This window comes from Indicator indicator, chromosome 38 (genome assembly GCF_027791375.1).
Source record: "Indicator indicator isolate 239-I01 chromosome 38, UM_Iind_1.1, whole genome shotgun sequence".
In the NCBI taxonomy this organism is placed as follows: domain Eukaryota; kingdom Metazoa; phylum Chordata; class Aves; order Piciformes; family Indicatoridae; genus Indicator; species Indicator indicator.
In genome coordinates this window covers 3,371,014-3,395,698 of record NC_072047.1, presented here as the reverse complement: position 1 = coordinate 3,395,698, position 24,685 = coordinate 3,371,014, and the positions used below count along the sequence as shown (strand labels likewise).

The 24,685-nt window shown below is 61.0% G+C and overlaps 1 protein-coding gene across 1 annotated transcript; it reads right to left on the bottom strand.

The window, feature by feature from the left end:
- Positions 1–38: 38 nt before the first annotated feature.
- Positions 39–21,164, bottom strand: ADGRA2 (adhesion G protein-coupled receptor A2; the record flags this gene model as incomplete). Its single annotated transcript, XM_054396609.1, has 19 exons — positions 39–1,251; positions 1,923–2,012; positions 2,193–2,338; positions 2,794–2,917; positions 3,347–3,474; positions 3,592–3,800; positions 4,535–4,736; positions 4,812–5,021; positions 5,471–5,632; positions 5,768–5,917; positions 6,009–6,210; positions 6,754–6,918; positions 7,334–7,547; positions 7,632–7,795; positions 8,384–8,455; positions 8,749–8,820; positions 8,920–8,991; positions 12,345–12,416; positions 20,959–21,164. Coding segments are annotated over 19 exons (3,873 nt in total), but the record flags the coding sequence as incomplete, so codon positions are not given.
- Positions 21,165–24,685: the final 3,521 nt, after the last annotated feature.

Below are 24,685 nucleotides of genomic sequence, written 5' to 3'. Positions count from 1 at the left end.
GGAGGAAACTGCTGTGGCCGTGGGGTCCTTCCCCGCCTTTACACGGTGGTTTCACTCTTCCAGAGCCCGGTCTTCATCCCGGCCACGCTGTCGGCGCTGGCCAGGTTGATGTCATACTTGCTGCCCTTGAGGCCACCGTTGTGGCTGGCCACGTTGAGGGGGTAGGAGCGGCGCTTGGCCTCCTTCTCCCCGGCGCTGGCTTGCCGCAGGTTGTCCCTGCTGGCGCTCCTCCGCCGAGCTTCGCCGAAGTCGGGGCCCCGGCGCCCGCCGTCGCTGCCCTCCGAGGGGCTGGGTGCCATGTCCCCGTCCTGGGGCAGCCGTGCCCCTGCGCGGCCGCTGCTGCCAGGACTGTTCCTGCCGCTCTGGTAGCTCTCGGAGTGGCTGTTGTGCAGGCTCCCGCTCTCGCTGGAGGGCTGCTCCGAGGAGGGGCCTCGCAGCATTTTCAAGCGGTGATGCTTCCCGTCCCGGCACTGCTTAGTTCTGCCCCGGTGGCTCCTGCGGCCGTGCAGGTTGCTGGCGTGGCGGCCGGTGACGGTGACCTTGCCCTCGGTGGAGTCTGGCTCCGGGCATGCGGCCGGGCGAGCGTCCGCCTGGCTCTGGGCCACCTGCAGGTTGGTGAGCTTGCAGCGGCCCCCGGCCGAGCTGGCGCTGCTGGGGGAGGAGGAGGAGGAGGCTGCAGAGTGAGCTGCCTCCGGGTCGCAGCCGATGAAGACCTGGGAGCCGTCCTCTGGTGCCAGCCCGGGGTGGACGTACGCCTGCATGGGCAGAGCGTTCCTGTAGGAAGGGCAGCAAGAGAACCAGGAATTGAGGACATCCCGGCGCCGGACGCAGTGGTGGATGAAGATGAAGAGTCCCAGCACCACGGCGGTGATGCCGTAGAGGCAGCTGAAGACGACGTTGAGGTACCAGCGCTGGGACACAGCCATGGCACCGAATGTCCACAGGGCCACGTACAGGGCGTGGGTGGTCACCAGTGCCCAGAACTGCACCTGCAGGGAGTAGACTCCGTCTGCCTCCGGGCAGGGCAGCCCCGAGTTCAGCGTCACTGAGATGGACCCAGAGTCTGTCAGGAGGTCACCAGCGCCACCCAGCCGTGGTGGGGGCTCCATGGGCTCGGGGACGTCTTTCCGACGTGACGGTCGGCACTGGAGGCTGAGCCCGGCACAGAGAAAGTAAATCCAGGTGACCAGCAAAATGAAAGCCACGGGGACGTAGAAAGCCCCCAGGCTGGGACGCCACACCAGCCAGCAGCTGTATGGGAGGAAAAGAGTCTTGGTGAGCAGGGCTGGGGACCCACACAGCCAGCAGCCACCCACTGTGGTGCTGTGACACTCAGCACCCCTGCCCTGATGGCATGCCTGCTGCCATGGCACAGTGGCTGCCTGGCTGCTGGTTTCCAGCACGGGGAAAGAGCTGGTGAAGGACCTTGAGCACAAGTCCTCTGAGGAGCAGCTGAGGGAACTGAGGCTATTCAGCCTTCAGAAGAGGAGGCTGAGGAGAGACCTCATTGCTCTTTACAATTCCCTCAAAAGAGGTTGGAGACAGGTGGGGGTTGGTCTCTTCTCACATGCCACAAGTGCCAGGAGAAGAGCAAATGGTCTCAAGTTGTGCCAGGTTGGATTTTAGGAACAATTTCTTCCCAGCAAGGGTTCCCAGGCACTGGCACAGGTTGCCCAGGGAGGTGGTGGAGTCCCCATCCCTGGAGGTGTTCAAAAGCCACCTGGATGTGGTGCTGAGGGACCTGGCTCAGTAGCACTGGTGGCATTGAGAGGTTGGTCTTGATGCTCTCAAAAGCCTCTTCCGACCTCAACACTTCTATGATGCTGTGATCTCCCCAGGCTTTCCTGAGCCTGCCTGGGCTCTGGGCAAGGCTGGTTGCCCTTGCTCAGGCAGAGAGAGGCCACCTGAGCAGGGACACTTACTAGGGGTTGTTGTCGTGGTAGTTGTGGATGTTGACAGCTGCTGTGATCCCGCAGATGATGAGGGGGATCCCACCGGCGATCAGGTAGAACCTGCACAGGGAGGACAGAGTCACCCCACAGCCCAGCTGAGCCCCCAGGAGAGCATGGCACAGAGTGGGCAGCATGGACTTGTACAGCAGAGGAAGTCCTGTCCCAGCCTCTGGATGTGGGGCAGGAGATGCTCCCCCAGCCCCTCCATGGGGCTGGGGTGAGGGGAGGGGAGGCTCATACCGCAGCATGGGCCTGGGGGCTGGCTGGGACATGTCCCCATCTGGCTGCCGTGGTGCCTTCCAGGTGGCCTCCTTGTAGAGCACTCTGGCTTTCACTGCCATCCACAGCAGGGTGGAGAGGGAAGAGTAGTGCAAGATGATGCCAACCTGTGGGAGAGAACAGGGACATGGTCACATCCTCCCAGTTAAAGCACCAGAGACTCACAGAATGGATTGGGTTGGAAGGGACCCCAAAGATCACCCAGTTCCAACCCCCTGCCATGGGCAGGGACACCTCCCACCAGCTCAGGCTGCTCAATGCCTCATCCAACCTGGCCTGAGACACCTCCAAGGAGGAGGCACCCACAGCCTCCCTGGACAACCTGTTCCAGTGTCTCCCCACCCTCACTTTCAAGAATTTCTCCCTCATCTCCATTTTCAATCTCCCCTCTCCCAGCTCCAAGCAATTGCCCTTCAATCTGTCACCACAAGCCCTCCTCAAAAGTCCCTCCCCAGTCACTGTCCTGAGGGTCTTGGCAGGGTGAAAACCATTCCATGCTGGGCTCTGCCAGCCCTGGGCAGGGGCAGCAGGTGGTAACAGTGCCTTCTCCCCTGGTACCTACTGCCTGGCAAACGATCAGGTAGCTGGTGAGGGTGATTCCTCCAGCAAAGACAGCAGCAGTCATGGCGATGTGGAAGCAGAGGTTGAGCAGCATGTGCCAGCCCTTCCGTGGGATCAGGATGGTGCTGCAAGGGGCACAGTGGGCACCTGTGAGCTCCTGCCCTGAGTGGGACAGCTACTTACAGGGAGCATGTGAGACCCACACAAGTTTGTGCCGGTCCTGCTGGCACAAGTCCTGCCTTGGTGGCTCTGGAGAGACATTCCCACCCAGGCTGTTCCTGCCCAGGTGGCTGAGCATGGCTGAGCCACATGCATGTGGGTGAAGGACTTCTGGTAGCTGCTGGCAGTGTGTCCATCCCAGGGCTGTCAGCAGGGAGCCACTGGCGCTGGGATCCCTGGACATCCATCCCCTGGGTGGTCATCTCCTGGACAGCCATCCCCACACACCATCCTCTCAGCCACTGGCGTCATCTGAGGAGCTCCTCCAGCTGCCCCCAGAGCCCCCCCCCCGCCCATGCCCAGCCCCTCCACCGTTGGCCACGCCCCTGGCTCACCCGTGGTTGACGATGTAGGTGATGATGGTGGTGAAGAGGCAGAGCAGCAGCACGGCCGTGCAGGTGTACATGGCTGGGTGCAGCACCTCCACAGCTCCTTGTGCCTCACTGGGGAACCCACTCAGCTCCTGCACAGCACGGCACAGCCCCTCAGACCCTGTGCCACCCATGCCCACCTCCCTGTCCCACCCTGCCGCCCCCATGCAGGCTCCCCACCGCCCAGAGAGACTCCCAACCCCACCTACCATGAGCACAGCCACGTTGCTGAGGTGCCGGCAGTGCAGGGAACTGACGTTGGGCTCCCGGGCAGCCAGCTGGCAGCCCTCGGCGCTCCAGCCGCCCATGCCCCCCAGCACCTCAAAGTTCCAGTAGGCAGCCACTGGGTCTGCGCCCTCCCTGGGGTGCCGCAGGGACACAGCCACTGGCTCAGACAGGTTCCCCACTCCACAGCCATCTGCAGCAAGAGAGGAGCCTGGTTAGCAGCACAAGAGCCCTCCACCTGCACCCCTAAAGGGGCTGGGCACAAGGGACCCATTGCCACACCCCACAGGCGTGTTGCCACCTCCCCTCGGGGATCCCCAGGGATGGATTTGCCCTGCAGGAGCACAGGGCACGAGCCAAGGAGCCTGATGGAACCGTGGAATGATTTTGTTTGGGAAAGACCTTCAAGATCATTGAGTCCAACCCAGCATTGCCAGGGCACCACCAAACCATGGCCCTCAACACTTCTCCAGGAGTGAGGACTCCACCACTGCCCTGGGCAGCCTGGGCCAGGCCTTGACAACTCTCTGGAGGGAGAAATTGTTCCTTGTGGCTAACCTAAACCTCCCCTGGGGCAACTTGAGGTCGTTTCCTCTCATTTTATCACCTGTTCCTTGGCAGAGGAGAACAAAAAACCCCCCCAATCTCCTTTCAGGTAGCTGTAGACAGCAATGAGGTCTCCCTTCAGCCTCCTTTTCTCCAGACTAACCAAGCCCAATTCCCTCACCTGCTCCTTGCCAGCCCTGTCCTCCAGACCCTCCACCAACCAACTTAATTGCCTTCCTCTCGACCTGCACCTCAGAGTGAGGGGTCCAAAACTGAACCCAGTATTGGAGGTGGAGCTTTACCAGCGCTGACGGAGCCCCATGCTCTAAGAAAAGCCCCCCACAGGACCTCCCCAAGCCCCCAGCCACAGGCAGCCCTTACAGGTCCCGGCGTAGATGACCGGGGTGGCCACGCTGCGGCGTTTGCCGTCGTCGGCCAGGCGGGAGGAGTTGCCGGTGCTGCAGAACAGCTTCCCGTTGCGGAACACCAGCAGCTGCAGCTTGCAGTCGGCCACCGGCGCGGTGGGGACAGGGCTGGAGAACAGGCTGGGCGGCAGCTGGATGGAGGCCAGGGCGATGCTGTTCTGCGGGCACACAGGCAGCGGTGAGCAGGGGCCGACCCCCACCCCGCACGCCCTCATCTCCTGGTTCACCCCTACCTTGATGTGGAAGCTGGTCAGGGAGACGTTGGGTCGCCCCGTGGTGCAGCGCAGCCTCAGCTGCTGGTCGGACACAGGCTCAGCCCCGCGCTCAGCCTGGGGGGGACGCGCGGCCGCGCCCCCGTCCCGCCGCTGGAAAGCCACACAGCTCAGCCCCACGTAGCTCTCGGGTTTCACCAGGTACGCCTCGAAGGCGATGTTGCGAGAGTTCTGCCGGGCACGGCACCGTGTCAGCCTTGGCGTGGCCAGAGACACCCCCCCCAGCATGGGCAGAGCCCCTTTGGCACGGCCAGAGACACCCCCTAGCATGGGCAGAGCCCCCCTGGCATGGCCAGAGACAACCACCATGGTCAGCGAGGTCACCAGCATGGTTTGAGACCCCTGCAGCATGGACAGAGACCTCCAGTACGGGCTGAGACACCCCCGTCATGGACAGAGAGAACCCCAGGGCCCCACCCCTAGAGGGCAGAGACCTCTTAGCACAGGAAGAGAGACTTCCAGAATGGGCAGAGATCCCCAGAAGGGGCAGAGAGCCCCCAACAGCATGGACAGAGACGCCTGGTAAAGGCAGAACCCCCTCAGCAGCAACCCAACCACCTCGTCTTCTCCCCACAATGCCCCCACATCTCCAGGCAGCCCCCTTATCACCTCCCACTCACCACTGCCATGTGCTGGGAGTTGCTGCCAAGGGTGTGGACAGCGATCTTCTCCAGGGAGCGGACGATGCTGGTGCAAGCCTTCTCCTCCTTCTGTGACATCCACAGGATGTGGTCATCCACCAGCATGATGTTGCTGGCCATCTCGACGATCACCTCCGTCAGCTGCAGAGACAGCGAGCAGCTATGCAATGAGCCCCTGCCAGTCCCAGCAGCAGGCACCCCACTTCCCGCTTTCCCCCTGCCCCAAACCACCCTGCAGGGCCGGGGTAAGCAGGGACCAGGAGCCGCGCTAATGACCTGCTTGATCTGGTCCACGTAGCCGATAAACTTCTCTATCATCTGGGCCACATAGAGGACATCGACCATGTCCGAGAAGTTGGCCGCCTCGGCGGTGTAGACACGGAGCTGGTGTGCCAGGGTCAGGGCGTTGGAGGCGTTGATGGGCATCTGCGGAGCGGCACGGCCACGGTGGGGCGACGGTCCCCGGCTGTGCCGGCCCCCTTGGCACAGCTGAGGGCCCCCCCGGTCCCTGGCTCACCAGCACGAAGGTGTAGAGGACGCGGGTGATGTCGTTGGTGTAGAGGCAGTGGGAGTAGTCTCCCTCCTCCCAGCGCCCGGCGCGGTCGCAGCGGCGCCACGCCTGCTTCTCCGCCGCCGAGCCTGTGCCCCCCGGCCCCGCCGCGAAGGGGTACTGGAGGCAGGGCTGGTAGGCAGTGATCCCTGCCAGGGTGCGGGGCCACCTGCGGGCACGGGCACACGGTGACCGCGGGGCAACCACCACCAGCAGCAGCCCCTTCCTGCTGCAAATGGGTGGCCACCACCCCGGAGCCTGCTCCCTGCCCTGCCCGGCACCACACCCGCGGGCACCACGGATCCCAAATTCCCCCAAAAGCTTCTGCTTCCTCTTGGCTGCTAGGGGGCGGGGGGGAGAGGGGCGCTGAGGGTGATACTCCCCAGAAAGCTGCCACCCCCTCCCTAATTCCGCATCCCGCTCGGCTCAGCGGGTGGTGGCGAGGGGGGAGGGGGTCACAGCTAATTTAAGCCACATTGACTGCAGCAGTAATTTTTACCCCGTAACGGCCCCGCCGGGGTTACCGCGGGCGCCCGGAGCCTTTCGTCTGGTGCCAGAGAAATTCCAACACCTCTGCTGCCGGAGCCGGGCTGCGCCGCCGGCACGGGAAGCCCTTCAAAGCGCTTTCGTTCCCCGCGGCCGCTAATCGCTAACAGATGCCCGGTCACCTGCGGCCAGCCCCCTGCCCTGGCACACCCCCGCCAGCCCCTACCGAAAGTCCCCGCGGTTGTTGGTGACCCGCTCGGCAGGGCAGTAGGACGCGGAGGTCTCCAGCACCACGATCTCCACCTTCTTGCTGACGTTGCCCTGGGAGGTGGAGACGGCACATTCCCACTCGCCGTTGGCAGAGACGTGGATGTTGGAGAGGATGAGCTCGCTGTGGGCAGAGGGGATGGGCTGGCAGGGTGCCCCACAACAAATCCATAGCAGCGGTCCCCTCAAGCTTGGGGATGCAAACCATGAAGCACTGGAGGTGCCCACCATTGACATCCCACCCGTGGCACTTGATAGTCACAAACCAGCAAGCCCTGTGGCCACCAGCATCCATTCCCAACCTCATCTCCATACTCACCTAAACCCCATCTTTAACTCCTTTCCTGAACCAATCCCCATCCCATTTCCATCCCTGTATTAATCTCATTTCCATCTGCATCCCCATCCCATATCCTTCCCTGTCCCCATCCCATTTCCATCCCTGTCCCCATCCAATTTCCATCCCTGTCCCCATCCCATCTCCATCCCTGTCCCAATCTCATCTCCATCCCATCTCCACCACTGCTCCCATCCCCAACCTGGTGATGAAGGTGCAGTCATGGATGAGGCTGTCCTCCACGATGACGCCCGTCCGCTCGTCCTCCTCCACGGGCTCCCGGTTGTGGTACCACCGGATCTGGGTACTGTTGTCCAAGTAGGTGGCGGTGCACTGGAAGGGCAGCCGGTCCCCTTGGAACACCACCTGGCGCAGCGACGGGATCAGGTGGTGGGTGTGCAGCTCCGGGGCGCCCGCTGCAGGGGACACAGCCAGGGGGTGAGCCCGGTCCCACCGCTGCCACCGCCACAGCCCCGGCCCCGGCCCCGGCCCCGGCTCACCGCAGCGGAGCTGGCTCTCGGGCGCCCCCCGCAGGGGGAAGCCGTGCAGGTGCCGCGGGTAGACGCAGGTTGTGCGCTCCGAGATCTGCGCCGAGCGGTTGCGAGCCCAGGGCAGCACCCAGCGCAGGTTGCAGTCGCACGTCAGGTACTCGGTGGCAAAGTCCCTGCAAGGGATCAGAGGGTGCCCACGGGGGCTGGAACAAGCTTCCAAGCCCAAGACCCTGCGGCAGGGACCCCCCTGGGTGCCGAAATCATAGAATGATGGTTGGGAGAGACCTCTCGGATCACTGAGTCCAACCATTAAAACCATGTCCCTCAGCACCACATCTCCACGGCTTTGAAACCCCTCGAGGGGTAAGGACTCCACTGCTGCCCTGGGCAGGATGGTCCAGGCCTTGAAAACTCTTTGGGGGAAGAAATTGTTCTTCATGTCCAACCTAAACCTCCCCTGGGGCAATCTGTGGCATTTTCCTCTTGTCCTATCACTTTTCCCAACTCCCAGCTCCTTCCAGAGAGCTGTAGAGAGCCAGAAGGTCTCCCCTCAGCCTCCTCTTCTCCAGACTGAACAACGCCAGTTGCCTCAGCTGCTTCTCACCAGCCCCTTTCACCAGCCCTCCTCTGGACATGCTCCAGCCCCTCAATATCCTTCTTGGAGTGAGGGTCCCAAAACTGAACCCAGTATTTGATGTGTGATCTCCCAGTATCCAACATGAGAGGACAGTCCCTGCCCTGGTCCCATGGTGCAAACTCACACAACTCTCAGGGCTGGGAGCTCATCGAAGACATCAGGTGGGAGGCTGGAGAAAATGTTCCCGGACATGTTCCTGCAGCACAGAAGAGACAGGTGGCATGGAGGTGACTGGGGACATACTGGGAGAGGGAATAAACACCTCCCAGACCTCTCCCACACACCCCACCAAGCACCTGGTCAGGGTGGGCATGGGGCAGCTGCAGCCTAATGAGCTCCCACACTGGGCACAGGCAAAGGGATGAGGTACAGGGACAGCCCCAGGGTGCAGAACTGCCAGAGATGCTCCAGGGAATGGGACATCTCCAGGAGCTTCTCTAGAGAGCCAGGGCAGGAGGCTGGCCAGGGGGTCCCCTGGGAGCTACTTACAGCCTGAGGAGGTTGGGGAGCCCCCGGAAGACGCTGGCGCTCAAGCAGCCGATGCGGTTGTTGGAGAGGTCCCTGCAAGGCAAGAGGCCATCAGGGCTGGGGACACCTCCCTGCCCCCAGTGTCCCCAGGCCAGCCCCAGGTGCTCCTGGGGAAGCTGTGCTGGCACTTACAGGCGCCTCAGCTCTGGGAGGCCGAGGAAGGCACCTGGCTGGACTGTGCTGATCAGGTTGTTCTTCAGGTCCCTGTGGGGAGACAGAAACAGACCTCAGGGTGTGCAGGGGGAGCCTGGGACCTGTCCTCTGCTCCCTCCACAGCAGCCCCAGCACAGCAGCAGGGACCAGGGCATGAACTCACCCTGAGCCGCCCCCAACCCCCATCTCCCACATGCAGGTTCCAGGGCAGCCCCAGACCCTGCAGCCCCCCTGCCAGAGCCTCATTAGCAGCTTTCCAGCCCATTGCCCTCTTGTTATCTCTCTGAAGGGCACAGGGAAGGCACGAGGCTCCCTGTGGCTCACAGAGGGGGGATGCCAGCCCCACTGCACACTCCCAGCGTTGCCCACCCGTGCTCATCATCCCCTCCTGCAGATTGCTTCCAGAGCAGCTGGTGGGTTATCTCCTGCCAGTGGGATAAGAGGACACCACAACTGCCAGCAGGGCCCCAAAAGGGCTTTGGGTTTGGGCTATCAGCCTGATTGGAGGCAGGAATCTAATCAGAGGCTTGCCAGGCCTGTGCCAGAGTGGGGTGGCCGATGGCACCGTGGGGAGCTAGGGAGTGCCAGTGGCATTGGCTGCTCCATCCTGCCCCTGGGACCATGGAGGGGGCTCCTGCTGAGTACCAGCCTTGGCAGGAGAGGAAATGGGATCCATATGGAATGCTGTGTTTATTTATAGCAGCCTGCACGGTGCTCACTGCCAGGTCACCCACTGCTCCATCTGCAGCCCTGGGGACATCCCATCAGCCACATCCCACATTTCCAGGCCACAAACTGATGCCAGGGGTGAGGGAGTGGTGGGAATCCTTCCAACAGACCTGGGGGTGAAGGCAGAGTGGGGGTCCCACCAGGGAGACATGAGGGGCCATGCAGGGAGAGGAAACCTGAGTGATGCTGTCTGCACTTCATGGACACCCCAAGCCTGTCAGAGCTGAAGAGGCACTTGGACACTCGAGCTTTGCATCAGCCCTGAAGCAGGCAGGCAGTGGACTAGAAAATTGTTGGCCCCTCTCTGGAGGTGTTCAAGGCCAGGCTGGATGAGGCCTTGAGCAATCTGTGCTGGTGGGAGGTGTCCCTGCCCATGGCAGGGGGTTGGATGAGCTTTAAGCTCCCTTCCAATCCAAACCATTCTGTGATTCTGTGACACACAGTCCTGCTTTGCTTCCAGACCCAAAGCCCCCACGGGGGGGTTTCCCAGCTGACCCCAAATGGGCAGGGCTTGGTGTGTGGGGAGGTGCACAGCCCTACAGTGAGCTCCTGGGAAAGGAAATGTGGCTGTGACACCTTCTTGGCCAGTATCCTCCCAGTATTGCTTGGCCAACACAACGGCTCTGCCCACACCTGCCCTCCCTTATGGGCAAAATCTGGTCCAGCAGGTTCTGCTGGCCCCGAGGGACGTGTGTGCAGGTGGCTGTGCAGGCAGATGTGCAGCCAGGTGCTGAAGGAACAGCTCCACTCACCTGCACCACCACCACCTTCGGCAACACCCATCCTGCAAACACCACCTTGTGACCACCTGCCCATCCACACCAGCAGATCACCCACACCAGACCTACTCCCCATTGGTGGCCACCAGAGGCCCGCAGAGACCCCAGACCCCCACCCAGCACAGTCCCCAGCAACTGCCAAAATTCAGTGTTCTTGGCCAGGGGCCTGGGACTGATTCTGCTGATTGATGCTGAGGCTCCTCTCACTGCAGGGCTGTTGTTTGCCTTCATATTTCCGCTGGTCCTAGCCCCCTCCTCCTCCTTCTCCCGCCCTGGCCTGGTGACTCAGGCTGGCAGTGGCATGATGCCACATGTGCACAGGGTTTCCACCCTGCCACCACACCTGGGACCCCCCCAAAGCAGCTGCCTTGAGCCTCAAAAAGCAGCAAACCCTGGCACAGAGGGTCTGACCCAGCCTAGTGCAGCTGCAAACAGTCCACAGCCACACCAGCAGTCCCCATCTGCTGCAGACGGACAGACTCCATCTTTGTCACCGTTGTCACCCAGCCGAGCCCCGTGGCAGCCTGGAGCCCCAAGTGCTGGCCCCAGGCGAGGGCAGGACATTCCCAAGCAGGGCTGTGCTAATGAGCTGCATACCGGTCCCGCTCAGACTCATTAATCTCATTACGCCGCCACAAATCACCCCAGATGCCAAAGCTGCAAGCCTGGAGGGGTGGTGGCCCGTGGGGACACCCCGGCAATGGGTTCCCCCCCATCCCTTTGGGACACTGAAGCACCCATGATGAGCAGCCAGGATGGATGGGAGCCCTGCAAACCCCAGGATGAGAAGCGAGGGGCCCTGGAGCCCCCCTGCCCTGCATCCCCACCGTGCCAGCGTGGTGCCTCCACGGGGCACGTCTGTGCCATGGCCCCAGAGCGACCCGATTGAAACAATTACAGCTGCTGTCGAGGGCAATCAGGCACGGTGCAGGGCGATGGGGATTGGCCCGGGCTGGGGGACCACTGCCCACGGCCCCCCTGGACATGCTGGCGCTCCACAGCCAACCCTTGCAGGCGTTTTGGGCACGGCAGAGGGGAGGAGGAGGTGACGTGGGGCGGCTGCAGGGGTTTGGGCATGGCAGGAGGGGACATGGGGCAGCTGCAGGGTTTGGGCATGGCAGGAGAGGACATGGGGCAGCTGCAGGATTTGGGCATGGCAGGAGGGGACATGGGGCAGCTGCAGGATTTGGGCATGGCAGGAGAGGACATGGGGCAGCTGCAGGATTTGGGCATGGCAGGAGAGGACATGGGGCAGCTGCAGGATTTGGGCATGGCAGGAGAGGACATGGGACCCCCCCGCAACCGCAGCCCTGCCACCCAACTCCGCAGAAGATGCCCGGGGCAGTGTCTGGGCACAGTGCCCATGGGTGCCAGCAGGCAGGCCACCACCACCAGCCCGGGCGAACGTCGGGCGGCAGGAGCCCCAGCGGCCGCGCTCGGCGCGGGAATGCTCCAGAGCCCGGCGGGGCCGAGGCAGGGAACAAGACTTGCTCAGTGCGCAGGGTCCTGCTGCCGCATACCTACAGATCAAACCCATCTGGGGCCATAAATCTCCCCTCGCTGCAGCTCCCTCCATAGAGATGCCTTTCATGGACAGATAAGAAAGTTGACTTTGTTCGGGGGGACAATGTCGCTTTTCATACCGACCCCCATGGAGTGTGCCCCCCTCCCCCCCCCCATGGCTCCAGCACAGCTCCCGGGGTCCCTGGGATGCCCCTGGGTGCCAGCAGCAAACCCTGCGCCCTGGTGTTCAGCCCTGCTGCAGTGCCCAGGAGTGATGTTGGGAGCAGGATCTCCCGGGTGCTGCCAGCACCCATCCTGCTCACAGCCCGTGGGCAGCCTGCCTGCACCCCAACCCGCCTGCCACGCCCCCCCAGCTGCATGCAGGGCACTCACAGCTTCTCCAGCAGCCGCAGCCCGAGGAAGGAGCCGTTCTCCAGCACCGTGATCTTGTTGTTGCTCAGCAGCCTGGGGGAAGAGCAGAGGGAGAGGGGCAGCTCTGTCACTCTGACTTCCAGACAGCCTCATCCATGCCCTGGTGACCTGCTGGCAGGGCACAGCCAGATCCCCCGTGAGAAGTGGCAGCCCAGGCTGGGCTGGTGGCAATGGGGAGGTTTAAGGGATGTTTTTGCACAGCCAGGTGAGGACATGAGACACAATGGCCACGGTGGGTGCCATGCTGTGCTTCACATGCATAGCAGCACCAGACTGCAAGTGCCCAGGGCTGTGCCAGCTCTTGGGGCATCACTCCTGTACTTGGGCATGGGTACAAGGAGCTGTATGTGAGGGTGACAAGATTCACAACCCAGCACTCAACTCTCCAGAAGGCTTTCATGCCATTGAGAGGACATCTTGAGGATCTGCTGCCAGGGGGGACCCCTGGCACCTCCAGCTCTTGCTCCCCACCAGTCTGAACACCCTCCAGGCATAGCACCCATCCCGGAAGCCTCCCTGCACCCAGATTTTATCCCCAGACAAACATCTTGGCTGGCCAAAGAGGCCCTGGTGGGGTGACAGGAGAGGCAGGAAGGGCACAAGCACACCACACTTCACCCAGGATCTCATTAAAGTGGGGCAGTGGCAATCAGCAACGCCAGACCCTACAGCCTGGGCACAGGAGAAGGCTCCTGGGGACCAGAGGCACTTTGTGGGAGCTCCTGGGTGGCTGTGTGGGCACCAGCAATGTCCCCACTGGCAAAAGCCACCCAAAAAGCACTAAGAGCAGAGCGTGGGCAGCCGCCGGCTGGGACCGGGAGGGCACCCTGGAGCCCCAGCCAGGGGCGAGGCACGGGGAAAAAAGAGCTCATTGAGGGCCGGGACTGGGGCTGTTTACACACGGGGGGGGCTCCACGGCTGTGCTGAATGGGGGCTGTGTGCTGCTGAGCTCCAGCATCCCCCCCTCCAAACACCCAGCCCGCCCCCGCCGCCACCAGCCGTGCTTGGCTCTCCCTGGCTGGGGTCCCAGGCAGTGGACAGGAGCAGGACCTGGCGGCCAAAACCCCCAAAGGACGGCGGGGAGGGAAGGGTTGGGGGGCTGCATCCTGTGCTAATGAGGAGCCATCATCAGGCACCGCCGTGGGGCCCTGTGACCTGCCCGGCGGCAGGGAGCGGAAGCGTCCAGCAGCCTGCAAATTGCTTCCACACGCCGGTGGCCAGAGTGGCTGTGGCCAAGGCCATGTCTCACCCTTTCCTCCCTGCCAGGACCCTGTTTTCATGGGGCTTCCACAGCCCCAGAATCCTGCTTGGAGCAGGGAGCCACAGGGATGTTCCCAGAGCAGCACCGCTCCTGGAGCAGCTTTGGGATCCTGCTGGAGCAAGGGGCAGCAGGGATGCTCCCAGAGCAGCATAACTGCTGAAGCAATCCTGGCTCCTGGGCACAGCAGCCCCATGGTGCCCCTTGATGCCTCATCACATCATCCTCAGGGGCAGTTGCTCAAGGCTCTGCTGGGCCCAAACAGCTCCAGAAGGTTTTAATTCCAGCAGCAGCCAATTTCACAACCCAGTGAAGGCTCTGCAGGCTCTGCACATACACACAGGGGGACCTTGGGGGCTTCCTGCTAAAGCCAGGGCAAGTAAAACCCCCTGGCACAAGGGACCCTTCTTGGGGCTGCATGAGCTGCAAATACAGGAACCAGACAAGTGCACAAAGCTCCAGTCCCAGACGTCCCTTCTGTGTTCCCTGGGGTAGCAGAGGGGTCCTTGGCACAGCCAAGGGCATGTGAAGCCAGGCACCCCAGGCCAGCTGGGCCTGGCCATGCCACATTCTCCCAGGGCATGAGCTCTGCAGAGGGTTACAACCACGGCTGTACCACCAGTGCAGTGGGCAGAGAACAGGCAGCCAGCTGCCCAGACTGGGGACCAGTGCATCAGAGAGCTGCACCCAGTTGGGAACACAGCCCTGGCCATCCCTGGAGCTGAGCCCCAGCATGAGGGGATGTTTGCTTTGGGCACAGACCCCTGGGACCATCCACTCCTCTGCCATAAAACCAGAACTCCCCTCCTTAAAAGGCAGCACTGCCACAGCCCCATGAGCTCAGCCTCCCCTGTGATCTGCAGCCAGGCCCCAGCTGCTCCCCAGCAGTTGGGAAAGCATCCATGGGATACCCTCCCTATGGGCCACTTCCAGGGCAAAGCCCCTCCTGGCGCCACCAGCAAGCCAGGAGTGCAGCAACAGCTGGGACCCCAGTGTGGCACTAGGGGCACCCTGAGCCATGGGCACTGCCCACAGGACCCCAGTGTGGCACTAGGGGCACCCTGAGCCATGGGCACTGCCCACCCATACAGTACTCCACTACTCAGTGCCTGGCTTGCTCCTCCTTCAAGAGGTGAGATCCTAGCCCCAAAGGAGTGTTGGGCACAGGAAGGTGGCACTGGCAGGAACAACTGGGCTGAATTTTCATCCCAATAAAACCTTTTCTTTTTCCCTGGGAGCAGTCCTGGCTCTGCTTTTCCCTGTCCTGTAGAAGCTGGCTGGGTCATGCTCCCTGACTACAACTCACATCCTTAAACACGGTTTTGTTTTGTTTTCTCTGGTCTGATGGATATTATGTTCCAAAATGTTTTCCGGGTTGTTTTGTTTTTTTTTTTTTTTCTCCCCAGGAAGTTCTCCTCAGGCTCTCTAGGACTTTCCATTCCTGCCTGTCTGCAGGCAGCAGAGCACCATGGGGGTCCCTGCACTATCCCCTTGCAGGAGATTTACCAAGAAACCCCCAAAAGAGGATGGAATAAGTCTGCCTGTGAGAACATCCTGAGCCAGCAAGCAGGGTTTAGGGGGGAGCAGCCCCAAAAACACACTCGGGGAGCAGGACCCTGCGCTGGGACCCAGCCCTCAGCATGCAGGACTAGGGCTGGACTGGCTTTCAAACCCCAAGAGCTGCCCCTACTCTCACAAGCCAGTCCCACAAGCAGGGACTGGCTTGTGAAAAAAGGGCATGGGGAAGCTGGAAGCAAAGCCATCTTCTCCCTGAGCCCCTGAGCTCGCCATGGCCGGGGTGGCTGCTGCTGCTGCTGGGCTGGGGTTGTGCTGGGGAGGGGTTGTGGCTGCTCACCGAGGTCTGTGTGGGGCTGGGGGTGCAGAGGGGCGTCGGTGCCCCCACGTCGCAGCCGTCCGCAGGCTTGGCAGGCCATGAAAGCACAGCTGTGCTCCTCTGGAGCCGCTGCTCGGCCGTGCCTTGGCTCCAGCCCAGGCTGGAACTCCTCACCTCGGCAGCGCCGGCAGACGCCGCGGCGAGAGGTAGCCCCAGTCCGAGCTCGGAGCGATGCTCCCGGCACAGGAAGGTCTGGAGACGCCATGCACACCCCTGGCACTCAACATTCGGCCACCCTAGTGCCTCTCCAGCATCCTCACATCCAAAGCAGCACCTTCAGCCCACGAGGCTGCCCCAAGACCCTCCGGCATCGTGGGACGTGGGTGGGTGGGCTCCCGCCGGGACAATAATCGACTAATAGAGCAACGTCTGGAAAAGACTCCCCGGACAATGCGGGGGTTAAGGACCAGAGTCAGATGGGAACAGTGGAGAGATGCCTGGCAGGGATGGGGGCAGCAGGAGGGACCCCCCCGCTCCTTCCCTCCGAGGAGCATCCTTCTGTCCCAGGGGGATTCAGCCTTGGAAGGGGTTCAGCATTCCCACTCCAATCCGCCCACGCCAGGACTCTCAGGGCTGGGACCTCTCCAGGCTGCAGGCGGAGAGATAGAGAGATCCCTTCTGCTGCTTCTTCTTCTTTGCCTTTTTTCCTTTTTTTTTTTTCCCCCCTCATCTCAAAAAGAGGAGCCAAAAGCGAAAAAAACAAGATTGTTTTTTCAAGCGTGCTGGAATCCACTTGGATAAATAACAGCTCCAGAAACTGGGCTGCTGAAACAATAAACTTCCTCTGGACCCAACCAAAAAAGGACGTGGGGAGACGGTGGCTCCCCAGTCCGGGAAGGCGAAGGCAGCGGCGCGGAGGTTAATAAGCAGAGGGGACAGGGGGGAGCGCTGCCGTGGGGGTGGGGAGGCTGCTGCGCTGTGCTCTCCAAGTGCATTAATTCAAAGCATATGCTGGGAGCAGATACGGCGCAGGCTGCGCCCCGAGCAGAGCTCGCTGCTCTGCAGAGGGGTTGTTGGAAGAGAAAAGAGGAGCCCGGGGCTGCTGAGAGGTGCTGAGGGCTCCAGCACCGGGAAGAGCTCAGGGAAGCAGCAGCATCCCACGGGGGACCCCCACAGTTCCTTAGTCCAACAGAGCTGGAGACCCCTCCAGACACGGCCAAGGTCACTCTCCCTGCTTTGTTTGGGAGCTCAGGGGCTCTTCCCCTCCCTACAACGTGCCCGGGGCGTTGCCTGCAGCTGCCGTCACACCAGGCTATTTCGGATGGTGAAAATTATTGTTCCAACCCTCAGCTTTTGTTAGCACAGGAAAAAGAAGCCCTGCAGAGAGGGTGAAGCCTCCAGAGCCAGCGTGGGATGCTCTGACACACCGGGCAGCATCACAAGTCCCCCTTCCTCCCCCCCAAAAAAAAAACCTCACCCCAAACCTGCTGGAGCTGCAGCACAGACAATAACAAATATGGGTTAATGGCCATGGTGTTGGGTTGGTGGTGGGACCTGATGACCTTAGAGTTGTTTTCCAACTGAAAAAAGTTCTCCTAGGATTCTGTGAAATAAAATAATAATTAAAAAAAACACTGGAGAGGGTTTGGGAAAGAAACCATTGGCAGGGCCTGAGCTAAAGCAGCCTCGGAGAGGGGAGTTCAAGTAGAACTGGAAATTGGTCATAAGTCAAAGCCCTCTATTCCCTGCAGACAATCTGTAATTTCAGTGCAATCAAGCTGTGCACATAAATGAGGCCTGTGCTGGGATTCCACATCTGGAAGAGGTTTGGGCTCCTGCCTGTGTGACAGCAGGGCTGGCCGCGGCCGGCGTGGCTGCTCTGGCTCTCGTTAGGGGTACAGAGCTCCTTCCATTAGGCGATTAGCACAGGGGTCAGCTGCAGGGGGAGGGAATTAAAGCCTTGTTAATAGAGGTCTGCAGAGGCCCAGCACCCTGCAGCCATGCTGGAGGGATGGCCCTGAGAGATGCCAAATCCTCTGGCCCCAAACTGTGGGAAGAGCATGGCCCTGGCAGGCTGGATCGTGATGGAGGAGGTAGGCAAAGGGGCATGGAGTCAGAGAACTGTTCGTGTTGGAAAATCTTCAAGATCCAACCATCAACCCAACACCACCATGGCTACTACACCATGGCCCCAGGTGGCCACACATTTCCTGAACACCTCCAGGGATGGGGACTCCACCACCTCCCTGGGCAGCCTGTTCCAATCCTTGACCACTGTGGTAGCAAAGAAATTTTCCCTAATCTGCAACCTAAGCCTCCCCTGGACAATTTCAGGCCATTTCTTCTCCTTCTCTCACTTGATACTAGAGAGAAGAGACTGACCCCTACCTCACTCCAACCTCCTTTCAAGGAGTTATAGAGAGCAATGAGGTCTCCCCTCAGCCTCCTCTTCTCCACACCAAGCATTCCCTGGGCTGCATTGGTGCAAGCTCTGCTGAGACAGCTGCAGCCAGGTGAACACTGCAGGACTCCAAGTCAGAAAGGGGTAGATAATTGGGAGGCAGCTAATTGGGCAAGAACCAAAGCACTCCTGCCCCACCACCATCCCACAGCTCAAAGGGGCTCCAGCTGCATGGCCCTGGTCTCACACCCACCACCAACATGGAGCAGGGCCACCAGTTCCCAGCACCCCCAGCCATGCTGGGGCTGTTCCCCCACCCCCCCCAGCTTCCTCACATGGAGTTAATTTCTGCAGCTCCACATCTGCGGGCTCTGCCTGAGACCTGGTTTGCTCACTCCTGCAGCAGCAACCCTGTAAGGGGCTGAGAGAAGAGAGAAGGAGCCACAGCTCTGCTTGGCAGATGATTCCCCATGGAAAACCACCATGTCCTCCAGGATGCCATGGCCAAGCCCAGCGCTGACTGCAGGGCAGGTCCCTGGGGCTGTGGGCACCCCTTGTGCCCTGTCCCCTGCTCTGCCCATCTGCAGGCTGCAGTGCCAGGCAGCATTTCTCAGGCACAGGGAGTAAATAAGCAGCAGCTGCTGCAAAGGCAGTGCTGGATTCCTCAGCACAGGGCTAATAATTAAAGATAAATAAAGAAGTAAACTGAGAGTGTGGGAAAAAGCCAAAGGAGAGCCACAGTGAGGGACCCACAGGGTGGCAGAACTCCTGCAGCCACCCAACCTTCTCCCAGCCATGGCCCAGAGCTGTTGTGAGGATGGCCAGCAGCCCTTCTGCTCTGTAGCTGCTGGGAAGAGCCTCCCAAGACTGGAGCAGAGCTCTGATTTTAGGTCTTATTCTGCATAAGTCTCACCATGTGTTCCCTTGCCTGGGGCACCAGTGATGCTGACCATCCCTGAGGACACAGGTAGGCCATGAGCACCCCTAGGGTCACAGACAGGACCTGAGCATCCCCAAGGGTGTGCAGAGAAGCCCTGCTCAGACCCAGCTCAACCACAGGGCTCAAAATTTGGCTGTCCCCAGCAGGGTGTCCCCCAAGGCAAGTGCAGCCCTTGCCACATGCCCAGCCCTGCTGCCTCCTCTGCTCCCTGCCTGCACCCCGGTGGCTCCAAGAGACACTCCCAAGGCTGGAGCCTCTGGTTTTGATTGTTCCATCTGGAAAGGGTTTAGAATAAATCATGTTTACTGCTCGAGAGCAGAGCCCAGGGTCACCACACATTTGTAGGTTTCTGCCTACGCCTGTAGGTTTCATGTCACATTTTAGTGGGATCGTGTAATGCCCTAATGCTTCTGCACGGTCATCCCGGCCCCGCCGAGGGAGCTGGCCCCAGCTCAGGCAGCTCCAGATCCTCCTGTCCCACCAAGCACAGCCCACCTCGGGCTGCTCCTCCAGCGCGGGGCTGCGGTGGGGCTCAGCTCATGCTCGGCACCGCGGTTCCACTCGCTCGGGCTGAAGAAAGCACCAGATGAGGAGGCTCAGCAGATGCTCGTCCCCAATACAGACTGACAAAGGTCTCGAACATCCCCGCGGGCGTTTGCAAGGGGCTGACGTAGAAGGAGAGGCCGTAGGAGGAAAGAAATGAAGAGCAAAGCTTGTCTGAGGGTGAGTGTGACCACAGAGCCCAGCCCCTGACTGCCCTGCAGCCTCCCAGCGTCCCCAGTGCAGCTGGAAGCCCAGGAGACACCTCTCTGAGGCTGCCCCAGGATGGTTTTCCACTGTTCCTAGGACCATCACACTTCAGACTCTGCACAGCCCAGGCAAGTGTGCCAGCCAGGCTCCACATGCAGGGGGGTGGCATCAGTTGTGTCCCCTCTGCAGCCATTACTGGGCAGACGGTGTCACCCCAAACCCAGGGGCTTGGCAGTGAGAAGAGCAGCACAGAGAGAGCCAAGAGATGCTCAGAAACAGCAGCGACTCCGGCGTGAAGAGCAACGTGACCAAGGGAGTTCCATCCCACAAGAGCAGACGGGACCAGGAGCACAGCAACCCCCAGCCCTCCACAGCCACAAAACCCACCCAAGGAGCAGGGAGGGGAGAGCTGAGGACATGAGCAGAGGCAGCCACCCTCCTGGGACAACACTCCAGGCGACAGTGCCGTTCCCACCAGCAATGGCCCTGCTCTCCAAACCCGATTTTAATTCAAATGTCTCCTCTGGAGTTATAAATAAACCTTGCAACCCACTGCTGCAGCGAGCAGGGGCTGCCTGCCAGCGCCGGCCTCAGCCCTCCCCAGCACCCAGGAGGCTTTGAAGATCCGGGAGGCAGCTTCAAACCCTTTGCATGAACCCAAACCCCACTGCCTTTCTGCCTGGCCCCCATCTCCTTCTCAGCGAACATTTCCAGGCAGAACGAGTCGCTTTCAAACAAAAACATCCTCCTCCAGCACTCAGGCAGCAAGGGCTGCAGAGGGAAGCGTGGAGAAGGAGCCTGTTTCCTGGAATTCCAGCTCACGTCCACACTCTGACCCGCGCCGTGGGGGGAGTGGGGGTTCCCCCCGTGACTCTGCAGTTGTGACGCTCTGCTTCAATGCCACCAAAGCACAGCCCCCCCGGACCCCGCAGCACTTCTGTGGGTGCAGATTCGCTTCTTCAGTGAAAAAAAAAAAAAGTGACAAAAGTAACTCTTCCTCTTGCACCCCCTGACACTGCGCGACTTTGGCTCCCATCCTCCTTGTTCCCCCCCATCCCCTGCCCACCCATGGCCCGGGGGGTCTCCGGTCAGCGGCCGAGATGTGGGGCGATGTGGGGGTCCCTACTGCTCCAGACACCCCCCGCGGCCGCCGGGGTCGGGCTCGGTGTGACCCAGCTGTAGGCTTCAACCCTCCTCAAGCCTCCTCGGCGCACCAGATCCCCGGTGGAAGCTGCCTGGGGGCGATGCCCAGGGCCCGGGAGTTGATGCCCGGAGCAGTGCTCGGTACCGGGAGACAACGTCCGGGAGACGATGCCGGGACCGGAGGGACGACACTCGGGGTCTGGGGGTGATGCCCGGGGTGAGGAAGGATGCTCGGGTCGCGGTACTCACAGCGTGGCGGTTCCGTCGGGCAGCAGGCGCGGCTCGGGTGGCACCGGGAGCCCCCCGCCGCTGCAGACCACCCGCCGTCGGGGCGGTGCGGGGCCGCCGGGAGCTTTGGCCCGCTCGGTACCGCACTTGCAGCCCAAGCTCTGTACAGGGCAGCTCCGCGCTGCCCCCGCGGTGCTCAGCGCTGCCGCCAGCAGCAGCAGCAGCAGCAGCAGCAGCGGCCCCGCCGCCCGCCGCATGGCCCCGGCCCGGCCCCGGGCCACGGGCTCCGGGATCGGGCTCCGGCTCCGCGCCCGCCGCCGCCCCGCTCCCCGGGGCGGCTCCGGCGGCGCCGCCTCCCCGGCTCGCTGTGCTCCGCCGCCGGCCCTGGCACCTCCCCCGGCCCGCCCCGGTCCGCCCCGCCCCGGCCACGGCCCCGCCGGAGGAGAGTGGCTCGGCTCCCGGCCTGGGAGGGAGATGGAGTCGCACGGGCACCGGGGCTAAAGACCGGAGCGGGCGCGGAAGGCTGGAGCCCGCATGAGAAACAGGCGGGAGTTCCCCGTGGACAGGGGCTGGAGCTCTGGGAGGTCCCACAGGTCTGCAGCCCCCATGGTCCAGAGCATCCTCTCGGAGGGCGACAAGCTCCAGCCTCACCTCATCCTGAGCTGGAGCCCCTGGGCATCAGCAGGGAGGGCTGCAGCCTGAGTGGGAGAGAGATGGAGTCCTGCACGGTGCCGGGGCTGGAGCTTGCAGTGGTCCTGGAAAGCTGGAGCCTGTGTGGGAGAGAGGTGATGTTCCCCATGGATAGGAAATAGAGCTCTGTGGGGCCCCACAGGGACAAGAGTGGCAGCCCCCATGGTCCAGAGCACCCTGCTGAGGGGTGAGGAGCTCCAGCCCCATCTCATCCTGGGCTGGGGAGGGCTGGAGCCTGCATGGTCCAGAGCACACTCATGGTCCACATGGACCACGACGCAGTGTCTCACTCTGACAAGCACAGGGGACTGTGTCCAGGGTGGTGACATGCATGGCCCCACCAGCCCTCCTGCACAGGGCAGGGGCTTCTGTGGCCTCCCAGCACCTGCTGGGACCCCAGGCCGTGCAGGACCCCCCTGCACAAACTCACACAGTTCCCCCATGGTCAGGCTGCTCCATCCCCTCCTGGCCTCTGCTCTGCAGTTAATACTCTTCCCTCTTGTCTCCCCTCTTTGCTTCACTGCTTTTCACACTAAGTTCAATATTTTCCTTCCCACTCCCCCCTCCCCTGTCCCCTCTGCCTCTCCTGCTGCCCCCAGCACTTTCTCCCCTCAGGGACTTGGCTTCTCCAAGGCCACGGCTCACTGCAGCTTCCAATCAAAAGGGATCAAAAGCAGGCAATGAAGTCTCCAGGACCTCGAGCCAGGGAACAGAGGAAGAGGGTCATGGAAGGATGACAAGAGACAGCTCTGGGAATGTGGTTTCTCTCCAGGACCAACAGTTCCTGCAGGGGAAAAGAAATTGACTCCTTTCTCCAAATAAATAGACCTTGCTGTGGTGGTGGTGGGAGTCAGGAGGAGGAGACACTCATCAGCACATGCTCCCAGGCTGCTTCCACAGGAGGTTTTGGTTGGGAGTGTATCAGCCCTGCTCCCCAGCAGCTCCCCAGCCCCTTCACCAGCAGCTGTCACCTTTCTCCTGGGCTCTCACTGCTTCCAGCCAGGACCACGTCCCCAAGGGCTCTTCCATGGCCAGTCACACCCCCTGCAGACCTCCCAACCCCTGGCCATGGGGCCAGCCACAGGACCTGGAAATCAGCATCACCTTGTTAGTGAGAACCCAACAATCAGCAGCGTGCCCACAGCTTCCCCTCTGGCTTGCCTTTTTTTTTTTTTTTCCACTGAACAAAATTTCCACTGCAGAAATTCCCATCCCGTGCTCAGGGCTGCAGGATGCTGGTCCCAGATCCTGCAGCTGAAGCTGGAAGAGCAACAGGAAACTGCTTGTGTCCAGTATCCGCTTGGAGATCCTGTGAGCATCTGCACAGCACAAAACCCTTCCCAGGACCCAAAGGGGGCTCCAGGGCATCCTCACCCCCAGCTTATTCTGATCCCTTTCATTTCTGCTTTGCAGGAAGAGCCTGAGAGCTCCTCATGCTCCTGCTCCCGTTGAGTGCAGCTGCAGCCCTGCTGCCCCTCTCCTTCCCCTTCCTTAGGGCTCCCCAGCCAGGCTGGAAGAAGCCCTGGGAAATCGGGGACAGGGATGGCACTTGGCACGGATCTCTGGAGGATTGTTGTTCAGTGCTGGCAGCATCCAAGGGCAATTGGAGCTCTGGAGTTGTCTCCACGCTGCGTTGGAGCAATCAAGCCACTGTATGAGGTCGTCAGAATTTCAACCTCCTGTAAAATGACCTCTGAGAACAGTCAAAACCTTGTCCAAACCAGTAACAACTGGGAAATACCCAGCCCCAGCCCTGCCACCAGGAGAGGAGCTCAAGCAACACTTCCCACATGCTTAGAGCCCAGCAGAGCTGAGGTTCTTTCAACCCCTTCCAAGCCCCTTCTCCATGCTTCCCCTGCCCCTCCTGATGCCTCCTGCCCTGGAGACAAGAAGCAAACCTGTTTGAAACTCCATCACCAGGGAGTTGCTGGTGCTGGTGCCAAAACCCTGTGCCCCTCACTCCTGTTCAAAGGTAAATCCACTCCCGAGCCACTGCAGGCATGGGGAAGGACAACAAGCACAGGGCTCTCTGAAATTCCTTTCACTGGGATCCAATAAAAACCTTGGCAGTTGCCTGCCTTCCTGCCGGAAACCTGATAGCCCAGAAATAAACACACTTCCACTTTGAAAGGCTGCAGCAGGCTCTGCCTTGGGGCTCAGCTGCTCCAGCCAGCCCTGGGCTCTCACCTGCCCACAGCATAGAATCAGGGAATTGTTTGGGTTGGAAAAGCCCTCTGAGAGCATCCACTCCAACCAGCAACCCAACCCCACCATGGCCACCAGACCACAGCCCCAAGTGCCATGACCACACATTTCTTGAGCACCTCCAGGGATGGAGACTCCTCCACCTCCTTGGGCAGCCTGTTCCAGTGCTTGACCAAACCTGCATCTGCAGCAGGAGCAGGGAACTGACCCAAATCTCTTGATTTTTTTCTCATGCACATCAAGCACCCTGCACCCACCTGCAGAGAGTGGGGTGCCAGGCACCGAGTGCCACACACTAGGGAGAGGGCAATTCCACATCCCTCTATGCCACCTCCCTGCACCTCTGCTCATGTGGTGATGTGGCAAGGAGGCCAAGCTTGGCTCCAGATCCTTTGCAAGCATTTTATATCATCTGATGGAAAATAAATCCATCCTGGCTGGGAGAAGGATGGGAAGGGATGGATGCCTGGGCTCTCACCTAATGGGTAACTGGAGCTTGCACGGCTCAGAGACTTCCTGGAACAGGAATCACAGAATGGCAGGGGTTGGAAGGGACCTCCAGAGATCATTGAGTCCAACCCTGCTGCCAAAGCAGGATCACTCAGGTCACACAGGAACACATCCAGACAGGTCTTGAAAGTCCCCAGAGAAAGAGACTCCACAACGTCCCTGGGCAACCTGCTCCAGTGTCTCCCCACCCTCTCTGTCAAGAATTTCTTCCTTGTCTCCAGTCTCAGTCTCCCCTTTTCCAGCTCAAAGCCATTGTCCCTCATCCTGGCACTCCAAGGCCTTGTCAAAAGTCCCTCCCCAGCTTTCTTGCAGGCCCCCTTCAGGTACTGGAATCCTGCTCCAC